The sequence below is a fragment of the Garra rufa genome, chromosome 6 (assembly GCF_049309525.1).
Source record: "Garra rufa chromosome 6, GarRuf1.0, whole genome shotgun sequence".
NCBI lineage: Eukaryota > Metazoa > Chordata > Actinopteri > Cypriniformes > Cyprinidae > Garra > Garra rufa.
This window is the reverse complement of record NC_133366.1, coordinates 14723908-14739396: the sequence shown is the minus strand read 5'-3', so window position 1 is coordinate 14739396 and position 15489 is coordinate 14723908. Positions and strand designations below refer to the sequence as shown.

Genomic DNA, 15489 nt, shown 5'->3' with positions numbered 1-15489 from the left:
CCAGCCCTAGCATTGAGCTTTTCTTCTACTCGGACGAGTCCCTTAGTCCCTGCCACTGAAAAACAGCCCCACAGCATGAGGCGGCTACCAGCACACTTTACTTTTGGGATGGTACACTGCATATGATGAGCAGCGCCTGGTTTCCTTCAAACATGATTCTTGGATTCATCAGGGTTCATCAGACCATCAGATTCTTTAGGGTTCATCAGACCACAGAATCTTGTTTCTCACAGTCTGAAGGTCCTTTAGGTGCTTTTTTGCACATTCCAAGTGTTTTCATGTGTCTTTACTGAGGAGAGGATTAAGTCTTGCCACATCACCATAAAGCCCAGATCTGTGGAGTGTTGCAGTGATCTTTGTCCTTCTGTATGTTTCTCCCATCTGCATATATGATCATGGAGCTCAACTAGAGTCAGGTTCTTGGTCACCACTCTAACCAAGGCACTTTTCCATCAACTGCTCAGTTTGGCCAGGAGGCCAGCTCTAGGAAGAGTTGTGGTTGTTTCAAACTTTTTCCATTAAGGGTAATGGAGACGACATGCTTCAGTGAACCTTCAATGCAGCAGATTTTTTTCTGAACTCTTCCCCAGACCTGTGACTTGATGCAAACCTGTTTCTGAGCTCTACAGGCAATTTATTTTTACCTCAGGGCTTGGTTTTTGCTCCGATATGAATTTTTAGCTGTTCAATTTTTCCAAATCATACCCAATCAATTGAAATTGCCACAGGTTAACTTCACTCAAAATGTAGTAACATCTACAAGAAATATGAATGCCCCTGAGCTAAATTTAATTATAAACATACTTATGCAATGAAATCATTTAAGTTTTTTATTTTTAATAAATTTGCAAAGATGATTTTTTGCTTTGCCATTATGGTGTATGGAGTGTACATTAGAAAAAAAGTAATTTAAAGCAGTTTAACATAAGGCAGCAACATAAAATGTGAAAAAAATTAATACTTTCGCAAGGCATTGTAAATTAGGTTAGTTTAGACCCTTTAACCTTCACTCCAGAGCTTTAGACTCACAACTCCAATCAGATCTCCTCGTCCATACTCTCCAACCAGCTCCTTCTTCCCATTTGCTTTTCGGATGACAGAACGCAGACGTCCATTCAGCACAATATAGGTACAGTCCGACTGATCATCTTGCCTATGGACCACAACAAATTTAATGATATTAATTATTTGCACATTAATTGTACATGCTTGTTGAAAGAAATTAATATCTTTAGTGTGCATTTACAAAAGTTACAAAAGATTTCTATTTCAAATAATCGCTTCTATTCATCAAAGAATCTTGACAAAAAATGTAATGGTTTCTAGAAAAATATTGAGTAGCACAACTGTTTTCAACACTGACAAACCAATCAGCATATTAGAATGATTTCTGAAGGATCATGTGACACTGAAGACTGAAGTAGTGGCTGTTAAAAATTCAGCTTTGCCACCACAGGAATAAATTACATTTTTAAATACATATAACTAGAAAACTCTTGTTTTAAATGTATACATTGTGATAATATTGCTATTTTACTGTAAGACCAATGGTGTTGTCACGATACTGGAATTTCTAACTTCGATACGATACCTTGAAAAATATCGATATTCGATACCATTTTCGATACCACAGAGAAAAAAACTGCCACGATATTAAAGGGGTAAATTTCTTTTTTTATTTAAAGATAAAGATAAAGATAAGATGTATTTACTTGTCTAAGATTCCTCAACAGATTATATTAACGAATTACGGTGAAAAAACGAGACATATCAGCTAGGCAATCTTATTTAATGATTCAGTAATGTTAAAATGAGAACAGTTACCAACCTCTCGAAATTCTTTATATAGACCCAGGTGTCTGTCTTTCAGGTGCTTTGCGAAATTAGTAGTGTTAGCGCCTTTTGTTAGCACTGCTCTGTAGCAACCAGTGATGCGCGGGTTGATCCAAAATGAGCGGGTGCCTGCGGTGACCCGCGGTTACGAGTCATCCAAAAATATTTTTAATGATATTCGGGTTGCGGTCGGTCGAGTCGTTTGAAATAAAGATGCCAATTAAACCTTTGTAATTTATATAGTACTAGACACAATTTTCTATGAAATACATAGACCTACACTTTATAGGCTGAATAATAGTTTCCTTTTGAATGTTGAGCGTTATTAACTGTTGAATAAATGCTGACACGGGACAAAATGCCCGATTTCCCGACACGTTGAACTGAGCAATGCCATTGTACCATTTTAATAGACTACTTTTAAATGCATGTAGCTCAGTAATGTCAGCTTTATGTATTTTCTGAGAGGGGGTGGGATTTTTGTTGGGAAAGTCGCACACTTCGATTAGACTGAATAAACACACGCAGCATCTTAATTGTTAAGAAAATGGTATTCCTAATAAATGTCTCGAATATTTTGATTATGTCAAATGCTTCTCTTTCTTTTTGGAATTATTAGACACATTTCACGATGTCTTTTCACAGGCCTGGGTCTGTTTAATTTCCTTAATTATAAAATTTCTAGCACTATTTGTAAACGTTTATTCAAGCAATAATATATAAATTATCTCATGTATGCTTGTTTAAAACCAGGGATTAAAAACGAATTCCAATTAAAAACAGCATTTTTTCTTTACATTTCCAGAGAGCGAAATGAACGAAATTAAACATTACTTAATAAATTCAAGGCACTATAATTTCCTTACTTATTTGATACAACTATTATAGCTATACAATTAATATATATAAAATATTATTATTTTGTCAGTCGGGTTCGGGTTGTTTATACATTGACCCGCGCATCACTGATCATTTGATTTATTTCCAAAATATTTCCAGATAGCACTGCTGCTGTGTTCTTTATCAGCCAAAGCCGGTGACAGGGTCGCCACACTCGCCTTTGTATTCGCTTCACTTATGCTATTTAACCAGAGTGAATGAGATGAGACAGGCACTGCGGTCACGTGTGGTGTTTGTCAACGCGCCTTTGGAGAGAAGTGAAAGTGACGGCTTGGCTAGTATCGATACTTTGGGAAATTAGTATTGGTACCGTTCAGATATTTCAGTATCGATATTTATCGAAATATCGATATTTTTGAGAACACTAAATGGTAGAGCATGGCAGGGAGCATAAGAGACTTCTTTCAAAAATATTTGCAGAATATATATATTATGGTACCTGTACAGGGCCCGTCCAGCTTCAACAGCCATCCAGTCAATGGCGAAATCCATCTGACGTACAAACGGGGACATGCGGATAGCCACGGTGTGAGCTGCACTGAGAACTACACTTGGCTGCTCACGCATGATCCTACAGGGGGCAGCACAAACACAGACAATATTACTCTGGTGTCTACTGATGCAGATTTCCTCTTTGTTTTTTATGAGATTTGCAATAGCTAGAGTGCCATCCAAAATCGAAATCGGCTGCAGGACTGTATAGAAACACTCACTCATAGAAGTCAGATTTGGAGATCTTGAGGTAGGTACAGTCACGCTCTGCTTTGATGGTGAAGATGAGCGGCTCTCCTGTGAGTACAGCCAGCTGACCTACCATCTCACCCGGCTGGGTCACGAACAAACACACTGCTTCCTGCTTGTCAATCATCTTCTGATAGACGTGAAGACATCCAGACAGGACAAAATGCAGACTCACATCCTACAGAAAAGGAAGAAGGGTATTTCAATATTTGTTTCTTCAATATAAGAGATCTGAGGTTTGTCAACTAAATTGGGCAAGGGAAAGGAGATTAGACAGGATGAGCACCTGGTCTCCCTGTCTGGCTAACACAGATCCAGCCTTAGCATGATGAAACGTCACCCTCCCATTCAGCAGTGCTGGGTCCTGAAGATGAAAGAGTGCATATGAGGAAAGAGTATCACTCCAGTCCAACATCAGAGAGACAGGTGTGATCATCAGAAATCAGAGAACTAAAGTACGTGAAGATACCTCAATCTTCATGAGTTTGAGAATCTCTTTCTGGGCCTCCTCGAATTGTGTAGCATTAGGTCGTCCTTGAAATGGACAAAAAATGTTCTCCATCCCTGACTCCTCCTCAGGATACAAATACACACTTGAAGGAATCTCATCCACCGTCACCTTTCTCTCCCGCTGCTCCTGTATCATGGAAAACAAACATAATGTCTTTAGCAGGCATGTGATTGGCTAAGGACAAAAAAGCAGGAAAATATACTAAGACCCCCCCCCAACCCCCCCCCCCCCCAACCCCGGATAATGATTTGCGGATGTTGGTTGGGAAAATTAACCGAAATGAGCATCCCTAATAGCTAGCAAATACAAGTAAGTTAATGTTAATGCAGCTTAAACATCCTGCCATAGTAGAAAATCACTCAAAATCGATCATCTAATCCAGGGGTCTTCAACTAAAACGGCTCGAGGTCCAGACAATTATATATAAAAAACTATTTATGTTTTTTTTTTTTTTTTTTCGCGAGACCAGGGTATCTGCAGCATATTTAATCTTAAATTCTACACATTTAAATACTTTTTTAAAGACCTGAACAAAATTTAATTAATAAATAAATAAATAATTAAAATGACTGTAAAAAGCATGATTTACAATTGAGATGCAGATTTCCCAAAACAAAAAAGATTTCTTAAATTATAAAATTCACATTCCAGCCTTCAAGAGTCAAAAGTATCAATTCTTATATTAATTTAAACAATTATTGTCAATCAAGTATTATATTAATTTACATATATTTTATTGCCTTAATTGTTTAAATTTGTATAACACATGATCTTGTCGATCCATCAGATAACATTTACAACTCTACGTGTTTGGTGCTTAAAACCATTGACTGATTTGTTTACATTGGTCTTTTTGACAACAGTAGACGTTCGAGCTGATAAAAAATCTCAGATCATTCTCTTCCAGCAGGAGGCGCTATCAGAATGATACACAAAGCAGCGCCGCAGCTGACTTTGAAACGTGCAGCGCTCATATTTATTCAATGGATAACCTTATAAAGTTCCATCGCAATTCTTGCCTTTTAGTCCCCACATTTAAGACCACCTGAAATAATTAGTCTTTCTTAACCCCTAATAACACTACAGTCATCAATAAATATGAAGAGCTTTATTTCAAGAACTGACTTCCAAAAACCCTTAGCCTACACAAAATATGTTTCTTTTTATTTTGCAGAAGAGAAATATTAGGGAAGTAAATTAATATCAGCATATGAAGTATATTCGTCTATCATTGTCTCTTAGAGAATGTGCACATTAGATGCTGAAAGCGCTGTTTTTACTTTCACTTTAATATACGCAGTTTTCACGTTGCTTGTGTGATATCCATTGGCTCACCGTCGTGGTTTAAAATATAAATATGTATAAAAATACAGTATAAAAAGATATATTTACAATATTTTGCGACGTAACCCCAAAATAATGCATTTTCCATCAACGTTTTTCACTCACTGAAAGCTACATCTGTCTGCCGATCTCTGCTCTCCTCACTGCACGGAAGATTGCACCCAAACGCTGACCATGGTGTGCTTGATATAAATGTATTTATTAGAAATAGCGTTTGGCATTTTTTTTTATTATTATTATGTCAAAAGCTTTCACGGTCCGCATGGACGCATCTTTGCGGTCCGGAATCATACTTCGCCATCCGCCATTTGCGAACGGTCGCAAATACGTGACATAGGTACATTTTCAGGTCGAAAAATCCGGAATTCCGGATTAATCCGGAAAAATCACATCCCTGCTTTAGACTAAAAAAGTGTTTTTTAAAAAGTTTCAAAACTGTGTGGGGGTCATATTTCAGTGTGAAACCAAAAGGTCTTTAATTTTCGTAATTCTTATTCTTAAAGGGATAGTTCACCCAAAAATGAAAATTCTGTTGAGGATCTTACAGGTTTAGAACAACATGAGGGTGAGTAATTAATAACAGAATTTTCCTTTTTGGGTAAACTCTCAACGATTTTCTCTTTAACGATTATTCTCATTAGACTCTCATTACTGTAATTCAAATGTTAGTGTGTAAAGTGTGTAAAAAACAAACTCACTCGTGTAAAAGCAGGTGGAATGGGCACTCCATCCTCAGCAGAAACAGAGATACGGCCTCTCTCATAAGCCATGTCAAAATCTGAACGCAGACTCTTCTGAATTCCTGTACAACACATATAAGGTCAGCAATAACATCACAGCATGACACCAACATAGGCATGATACATTATACATTTCTATATATTGCTATACATACTGCAAAAATTCTAGAATATTGTGTATATTGTATTTTATACATTCTTAAAGTTTGGGGTCTATAAGATATCTGTGGCTTTTTAAAAGAACTCACCAAGGCTGCATTTATTTGATTTCAAAACCAGTAATGACAGTAATATTGTGAAACATTATTACAATTTAAAATCGTTTTCTCTTCTAATATACTTAATAGTTTTTCTTGTGGTCTCAAAGCGGAATTGTCAGCAGTTTTTACTCTTCAGTGTCACGTGATCCTTCAGAAACATTTCTTATCATCGTCAATGTTAAAATTAGTTGTGCAGCTTTTTAAGGAGTGGTGATATTTTTTCAGGATTACCATTCAAACATTTGAATAGTAGCGTAAATCCAGTCAAGACACATGCACTTTACCCGCAATGTCGACAGGCATGGATATGGTCCTACTGAGGGTTGGTGTTGCGCCACCATCCTTTCCATGATCCCCACCTGCAGACACGGTTCATCAAAGATCAACATTCACTGTTTAACAAAAATCTAAGGCCTAACGTCTCCCAACACCAACAAATAGAGGCATATACAGTTGAGGTCAAAAGTTTACATAAGCCTTGCAGAATCTGCAAAATGTTAATTATTTTTACCAAAATAAGAGGGATCATACAAAATGCATGTTATTTTTATTTAGTACTGACCTGAATAAGATATTTCACATAAAAGACATATACATATAGTCCACAAGAGAAAATAATAGTTGAATCTATAAAAATGACCCTGTTCAAAGGTTTACATACACACTGAACGGTTAAACTGCCTGCTGTTCTTCAGAAAAATCCTTGAGGTCCCACCAATTCTTTGGTTTTTCAGCATTTTTGTGTATTTGAACCCTTTCCAACAATGTCTCTTTGATTTTGAGATCCATCTTTTCACACTGAGGACAACTGAGGGACTCATATGCAACTATTACAGAAGGTTCAAATGCTCACTGATGCTCCAGAAGGAAAAACAATGCATTGAGAGCCAGATTAAAGATGTGTACTTCTTTCTTATTTTGCTTAAATAACTTCTTTTTTCAGAAGCTACAGAAGATACGTACATGTTTCCCAGAAGACAAAGTAAGTTAAATGTACCCTGATCTTGAGTGTTTGAACCTTCTGTCGAGGTCATTGTTATAAATTCATCTATAATTTTTTCTTCTGGACTATATGTAAACATCTTTTATGTGAAATATCTTATTCAGGTCAGTACTAAATAAAAAATAACATGCATATTTTATGATCCCTCTTATTTTGGTATAATAATTAACATTTTGCAGATTCTGAAAGGTGTATGTAAACTTTTGACTTCAACTATATAGTAAATAAACAGATATAATTATATTATGCCTCACCAGTAGCATTTTGAACAGCGGCCTCGCGATGTTTATCAGGAACGGTGAGACTGCCAAAGCGTTTGCTGTGTCGTACAGGACTGGAGCGTGTTGGATGGGGAGAGACAGGAGAGGGACGAGCCTGCATTTCCTATGGAAAGATGGACAGGGAGGAACAGTAAATAGTTTGGATAGTACAAAATATTTGAACCTTTAGAAAATGTGTATAGATTTTGTGTGCTAGCAAGCAATCATAAGAAAGAAAGAAAGTGTGTGTGCATCAAGTCTAGATGTGTGTTCACTCACATGGCTGAAGAGTTCGTTGGTGAGCCCCAGGTAGTTGTGCAGGGCCAGAACAGTCACTCTCTGAAGACGGACCATGATGATCTGCAGAGTGGATACAACAGGAAACATATTCCCAATTATGTGAAGTGTCTTTACAGACAATAATGGAATCTCTTAAGCAATTTTAAGGTTTCAGACCTGAACGACCCGCACAAGGCTCTCTGGGTATTTCTCAAAGATGGACAGGAATGCATCGACAGGCAGTCTGAGGACAGTAGACACTTCTGCCGCTCTTGCCGAGACCGTTTTATATGGTCTCTGGTGACCCTGTAATTCACAAACGTTCAAACCACTTTCACCCATGAATTATGCATAATATCCAGAATATGTAATTTCCCGCGAGTATTTTCACAAAAATTGCAACTGTGGCGATATCCAGGACAAGAGAAAAGAAAAGACAGGAAAAAGTGGAAGAAACAAGAACAGAAAAAGGAATGGGAACAGGGAAAAGTAGGAAAAGATAGAGATAATAAGAGGCAAATGAAGGTTGTGTAACCTTTTATAAAACAGCATAAGAATGCTGAGAATGTAATTGTGGGTGTGACTCACTGTGATAACGTCAAGGATGCTCAGTAGACTGTGAACACTGTCTCCAGGGTAAACCTCTTTGACCACTCCATCCTTTCCATCCTTATGACAGAGAGAGTTCAGGGTTATTAAAACTAAACCCATTAAAAAAATCATAATAAAAAAAAAAAAAGGTTGCTTCAAAGCAAATCAAATCTGGCACCTGCCAAGGAAGCATTTCTGATTTTCGTTTATTACTAAAATGAATCAAATCTATAATAGTATTGCAATGACACTAAAATAATAATCGACTGAGTGATTTTTCTTGGCATTCACACACTCACCAGTGCAGTAAGACACAACTCCAGCTTGCCATCCTGTACCACATATATGCTGCTATCAGGCTGGCCAGGTCTGAAGACATATTCGCCTTGTTGGAACTGCAGAAACACCATGTGCTTGCAAAGCTCCAGAAACAGCGGCTTCTCAAAGTGACCCAACACGCTGCAGGAGACACGCCAGACCAAATACATACATTACATATCGTATCATATGTCCATAACCTCTTTAATTCACTCGATGTGAATAAATTCAGATACAATTGGAGCATACCGCACGTTCTTGAGCATGTAGAGCACCTCAGATGGCAGGTGAGAATTGGCCACGTCAAACTCTGTGAGATCTGCCTCCAGCACTGACGGAGGAGGTTCCTTCATCTGCAGAATGGGCACTTCCTTTTTAAAGCGCAGGATCCTGAAAAACAGACATGCTGTTGTATTGCATGAGCCAATGAATATGACCCAATAATGGTGCAACAGAAACTTACTTTTTGGCAATGTTCAGCATCTTTTGTTTCTTTTTGAGGCGGGGCCTGGAGGAAGAAGTGGAGCCCACTAGTGAAGAGGTGGATTGAGACACTTTCCTCATTATCTTCCTCCCATAAAACAAGACTTTGTCTCTTTTACGAAAACGATACTTCGGGGCTTCCTGAGCCTCAAGTTCTGAGAGAAAAAAAAAAAGCAAATGTATATACAAATAAATAAGAGCTTCTGCGAGTCTGCAAGACTTTTTGAAGGATTAGTTCACTTCCAGAATAAAAATGTTCTGATCATTTACTCACTTCCATGTCATCCAAGATGTTTATGTCTTTCGTTTTTCAGTTTTTTAAGAAAAACATTCCAGGATTTTTTCTCCATAGAGTGGACTTCAATGGTGGCCAATGAGTTGAAGGTCCAAATTGCAGTTTTTATACAGCTTCAAAGGGCTCTATAAGATCCCAGCTGAGGAATAAGAGTCTTATCTAGCGAAAAAAATATTTTTTTTTATACGTTTTGCTAGATAAGACCCTTATTCCTCAAATGAGATTGTGTAGAGTCCTTTTGAAGCTGCACTGAAACTGCAATTTGGACCTTAAACCCGTTGGCCACCATTGAAGTCCACTATATGGAGAAAAATCTTGGAATGTTTTCCTCAAAAACTAATTTCTTGTGACTGAAAAAATAAAGACACGAACATCTTGGATGATATATGGTTGAGTAAATTTAGGAATTTAGGTGAACTAATCCTTTAAGACTAATTAAAGAAAATTCATTTTTGAGAACTAACTGCGGAGCTGCATCCTGCGCAGGACAAAAAATATGAGGACAGCGATGAGAACGATGGCGACTCCAGCGCCGATTACAATTCCCACCACCTGTAAAGAAACAAAAAGAAAGAAAGAAAAAAATTGTGTCAGTTTCTTTCAGTGTGAGATACATGTGTATACTTGACAGTATGAATCATGAAACCAAGGTTGGGCAACATTCAAAACAAATTTTAATTTTAATTAATGGCAACATTTATCATTTAAACTAAAAATAAATAATGGCTTTAAAATTGAATCTGGTTAATTTAATATATACACTCTTTTATTCAAAAGTTTGGGATATAAGTTTTATTAAAAAGTGACAGTAAAGGATCATTTTGAAGGATATTTTTGAAGCACTGAAGACTTAAAAATTCAGCTTTGCATCACAATATATATTTTACAATATATTAAAATAGAAAAAAGTTCATTTAAATTGTACAAATACTTTTCACAATATTATTTTATACAAATGTGGCATGTCAGACATTGAAATTGATTAATATCATCTTTTGCTTTCGAAAATACCCCAAATAATGTGTTTATTGGTAATTCATAGTGAAAAAAGTAAAGTCTGTGTAAAGGCAATTCAGAGAAATAGAAATACATTATAAATGTTAGAAATGTATTGCTGAAAACACGTAACAAAGACTGTGAACTATGCAGTTCTGAATTGTGGAGTTTTTCACAATTTTTGTGTTCAAGGTTTTTTGCTAGCTAGCTATGCCTTTGTCTAGTAAATGCATATTAACAGCTCAGTCTCGCTATTTAAATTTATCTGTATGTGGTTAATAACATTTTTCTGTAGCGTGACAAACTCAGAACACATATTTAATATTGCTTTACACACTTTTTAAATATTTGCATAATTCTGCAAAGGCTATGATTCAGTGTAACAGTGATAAGTGAGTGTTTACTGACCATGCTTGTCTGCAGCTGCTCCTCCACTAAACTCTTGATGTTTCCAAATCTGTCCTGCTGCAAAACACACAGGATGTTATTACAAACAGCTGTTTATAAAAACACAACGCTGGGGTTAAAAATGAGAACATGAGGAAAAGACTAGCTAAAGATCTGGCTCATGAATTGAGACATAATGAAAAGGTGAAGGACAGGAAGAGAAATACGCAAAAGATGAACATTTGTTACTGGAACACAACCATTTTTTTCCTGTCCTAAAATAATGTCAACCTTTCCTTTCCACTTCTGCCGTCATTCCTTCAAGCGTTCCCACTCTACCTCTCCTACTCACTCATTCCTTCCTTCTTCCTTTCTCAGCTTATTTCTTTTCAATAAAGCATTGTTAACAAGGCCCATAGTGTTTCTAAAGTGAACAGCAGAACTGTTTCTACAGTAGTTTAGTGTGCTAAGTGGAGAATCAGTTATGAATCTTAAATGCAATTGTCTTGTTTTCATGTAAAATATCTAGGTTTGGAACAACTTAAGGGTGAGTAAATGATGACAATTTATATTTTTTGGTGAACTACCCTTTAAACCAGTTTATCTTGATTTAAAGGAGAAGTTCACTTCCAGAATGAAAACTTCTTGATAATTTACTCACCCCCAAGTCATCCCAGACGTTCATGTCTTTCTTTTTTCAGTTGCAAAGAAATTAAGTTTTAAAACAGTGGGTCAGTACTTTCATCTACGACACGTCTTAGAAAATCACTAGATAAGACCCTTATTCATTGGCTGGGATCGTGTAGAGACCTTTAAAGTTTCACTGAAACTGCAATTTGGACCTTCAACCCACTGGCTCCCATTAAAGCCCACTATATGGAGAAAAATCATTAAATGTTTTCCTCAAAAACCTTAATTTCTTTTTCACTGAAGGAGGAAAGACTTGAACATCTTGGACGACATGGGGGTGAGTATATTATCAGGAAATTTTCATTCTGGAAGTGAACTTCTCCTTTAACTTATTTTAATAATCTTCAATGAACTTAATTGAATAAATATTCTCTAAAAAACAGTCTTACTATTTCATGCAGATGTGCTTCTCCAGTAAATGTTGCTGTTGAAGTTTTTATTGTAAAACAAGAAAAAAAAGAAACATGCCAACAATTATTTTCTAAAAGTATTTTTGTCTTGTTTTTTCGTAAAATACCTCAACATCTTTAAAACATTTAAAGCATTTGCTTGAGAAAAAAATTACATAAGATATTTTGTTTTTTGGAAGAAAAAAAAACTATCAAACTGACTTAATTTAGAAATGTTTTAGAAGACTTAAATAATTGAAGACTTTAGAACAGCGGTTCCCAACCGGGGGGTCGCGACCCACTAGGGGGCCTCAGTGATCCTCCAGGGGGGCCGCAAGATATCTTAAAATTAATTTAAATATTATCCTATAATTGTTTCATTTCATTATTAATATGCTAAATGAAAATAATAAAAGCACAGCCTCTCTCGGGTTCTGTGATTGATTGCTTCAGACTTGGCACAGCAAACCTCATCGCACTGTTAAATACAGACTAAATGGCGGCTCAAAACTTCCAAACGCTGTACGCAAACTACTGTTACATCTCTCAGCTGCATGCATGAAGCAAACCGTCGCTCTAATGTAAAGGTAAAAATGATTAGTGTCATAATAACGAACTTGCGCGTGCCTAATGTATAACACTCGTGTATGTCAAAGTCGTACATGAGACACGCAAGTCCGCTATTGATTCACAAACTATGCGCGCTCTCGGGGCTCTGATCCCTATCTTATTTTTGCGTGAAATTTCAAACATTTGCCTAGTTGTCCAAATTATTGTCCTGTGAGTGTTTTATAATGGATGCTCGCCCATAGAAGAGGAGTGAGGCTCGGTGTTTATGAGCATCAGGCGCGCACTGACAGAGTTCACTGATCCCAAACCTTCACATCGATGTGTTTTAACAGATTTAGAATGTATTTGCTGTGTTTTGAATTTGTGTATTAGTTTTTAATGGATACAAACAGTAGATATTCAGTCAGTCAAGTTCAAAGGGATAGGTTTAGTGGTCTTTTGGTATCTCCCTGTTATACTGCAGGTTCACTTATTTAAGAAAAAAGTACTCTGAAGTTGTAAAGAATGTCTAAAGTAAAATAATTTTAAAAGTTAGAATTGAGCAGAGGTTTTCTTTAAAGATTATAAGGTTTATTTTAAGTTTTAATTTAAAGTTTGTTTGAATTTTGAGTTTTTTTATAACATGCAGTTGAAGAATAATAAGGCAAAACAAATGTTTTGGTTAATAAAAAAAGGTTTCAAAATAAATACTTTTTCTTTACTGCGGAAGTACAGTATAAGAGGACATGTCAGGCATAGGGGGGCCTTGCAAAATTGTCCGGAGAAGGAGGGGGGCCCCGGAGTAAAAAAGGTTGGGAACCCCTGCTTTAGAACCTTAAATAATTTAGCTTCTCAAGTAAATCTCAATTTAAGAATGTTAAGATTACAAATAATCAAAAATACCAAGCAACAAAATAGCTTTTTGCTTTGTAATTATTAAGATTGTAATGATTTTTTTTTTTGCAGATTTTTTTTATTTAAATGAACTTAGTATGCATTGTATCTGATTGCAACATTTTTCTAAATGTAGAAGTACTTAAAAAACAGAAGGGGTGAGTTTTATCGTCAATGTCTCTGGGGGAAACCACAAAAGCGCGTGAATGTTAACACATCCTCTGACATAATTATTTACGAATTCAGAGAGTGTATTGACAATCTCACTCAAATGTCACTTACTTTTTTATTACAGGAGTGTCTGCCTATTGTCTTAAATGTGCACTAAACATTTGAAGGGTTACAGAGATGAAGTAGTGGGATACTATGTATGTACAATAAATCCAGCCTTCTATAGAGCACTTAAAACTTTTATACAAACATCTTAGTCCACTTTTACAAAACCTTAATATAAACTCTTTCTGGGCTGAAAAATGCAGGGACAGTCCAACATTCATTTGTCGTAAGCATATACACCCTCGCGATTTTGTAATCTTTGGACCAAGCTATGAATTTGTGCAATTCTGCATGACTACCCCAAGGCATCTATTTGCATCTTCTATACTTTGCCCATCATGACAAAGCAAAAAACAGATTTCACACAACAAACCTTTCTAAACAAGACACATAATCAGATTAACTGCAGACAATCTGCCCATCTACAAAACACAGCTGTCAATGACCTACACAAATTTTTAAAAGTAGGTGGTAAAACAAAAGCGAACAGCTGCTGATATAGACGAATGAACAGATTGGTACAAGCGGGGCGGGGTTTCTGAAAGAATATAAATGAGGTGCAAGGTGCATGATAGGAAAGCAGTGCAGCTGCTTATCTATGTATGGATAAAGACATTCAGCTAAGAGTTCAAAACCTCAGGGAATTTCACACTATACTTATCTATGGGTTAATGTCTTTTTAGCTCAGGACTGAGAAACGTCTTATAGTAGTACAACAGACATTCATATAATGCCTCAATAAATATTCATGCACTTAGCAGACAATTGATTTACAGCAGGCTTTTCTAACTGTTATCAGAACAGCCAGCTTGCTTGTCATGTACTGTACTAATATCCAAATGAGAACATTAACCAGGGTAAATTACAAAGGTAAACTGGGCCACAGTGTAATTTGGGAAACGTGTGAAAACTCAGAGATTGTTCAGGTTTGTGTATATCTGTAAGGTAAAGCATTAGGGTGGTGCTGCTCACCTGTGGAGGCTCTGGGGACTCTGGGCCCGATGTGCTCTGTCCCATTCTACCTCAACGCATAGCTGGGCCATCAAAAACAGCCACTGCAACACATAGCAAGACAACAGGCTTCATACAACATGCACAGATCAGCATCACACACACATTCAATAAGAATTGCTACAGGTTGAAAAAAAAGCTTGCTATGAACGTATTCAGTTCAAGTTCATGCACATTACAGAGATCAGCTGGACACATTTTATATTAAAATAAACCAGTACAAGATAACAATAAAGCTTTGCAGCCAGGCTAAAATTCACAGTGTCATAATATCTACAGTATAGCACACAATTTGCTTATTAATAATAATTAAAATTATGTACAAACCATTTTATCGTGCTGTTATTGTTAAAACTTCCTCTATGTCAGGGTCGGAAATGAGGGCTTGTGGCAAAAATGCCACCAAAATGAACAAAAATGCCCCATAAATTCAAGACAAAGGGGCAAAAAATGCCCCTGCACTATTAAACCATGTATTACGGCTATCGCGATTAAAATGTGAAAATAAATGCAAAGCATCAATTACATTTAGATTCACTCACACTGCATCAGATTGCTTTTACACGCTGTTTTGTGCAGCATTGAGCCTTATAACCAATCAAACACATTTCTGTTGAACTTAGGAATGCATTGACCAATCAGAGGCGCTTAGATTAGTCTACGCTGAAAATGCTGGAGCTGTTGATGAATGTGCACGCTCACGAATTTCCTCATAATAAACAACACAGTGTAGAAAGCG

At 36.6% G+C, this 15489-nt stretch overlaps 1 protein-coding gene across 1 annotated transcript in view; it reads right to left on the bottom strand.

Annotated features, from left to right (window-relative positions):
• The window catches only part of pnpla6 (patatin-like phospholipase domain containing 6), a 32942-nt gene extending 18147 nt beyond the window's left edge, over window positions 1–14795 (bottom strand). The window contains exons 1-17 of the mRNA XM_073841760.1: window positions 14712–14795; window positions 10963–11019; window positions 10023–10110; window positions 9244–9418; window positions 9030–9170; window positions 8762–8921; window positions 8460–8540; window positions 8049–8177; window positions 7872–7952; window positions 7587–7716; window positions 6614–6688; window positions 6028–6131; window positions 3944–4111; window positions 3761–3838; window positions 3447–3652; window positions 3173–3304; window positions 1030–1153 (exon numbers count right to left, since the gene is read on the bottom strand). Of these exons, the coding sequence (XP_073697861.1) occupies window positions 1030–1153; window positions 3173–3304; window positions 3447–3652; window positions 3761–3838; window positions 3944–4111; window positions 6028–6131; window positions 6614–6688; window positions 7587–7716; window positions 7872–7952; window positions 8049–8177; window positions 8460–8540; window positions 8762–8921; window positions 9030–9170; window positions 9244–9418; window positions 10023–10110; window positions 10963–11019; window positions 14712–14756 (1974 nt within the window). The 5' untranslated portion in view covers window positions 14757–14795. The remainder of the gene's footprint in view (window positions 1–1029; window positions 1154–3172; window positions 3305–3446; window positions 3653–3760; window positions 3839–3943; window positions 4112–6027; window positions 6132–6613; window positions 6689–7586; window positions 7717–7871; window positions 7953–8048; window positions 8178–8459; window positions 8541–8761; window positions 8922–9029; window positions 9171–9243; window positions 9419–10022; window positions 10111–10962; window positions 11020–14711) is intronic.
• Between the last annotated feature and the right edge of the window lie 694 nt (window positions 14796–15489).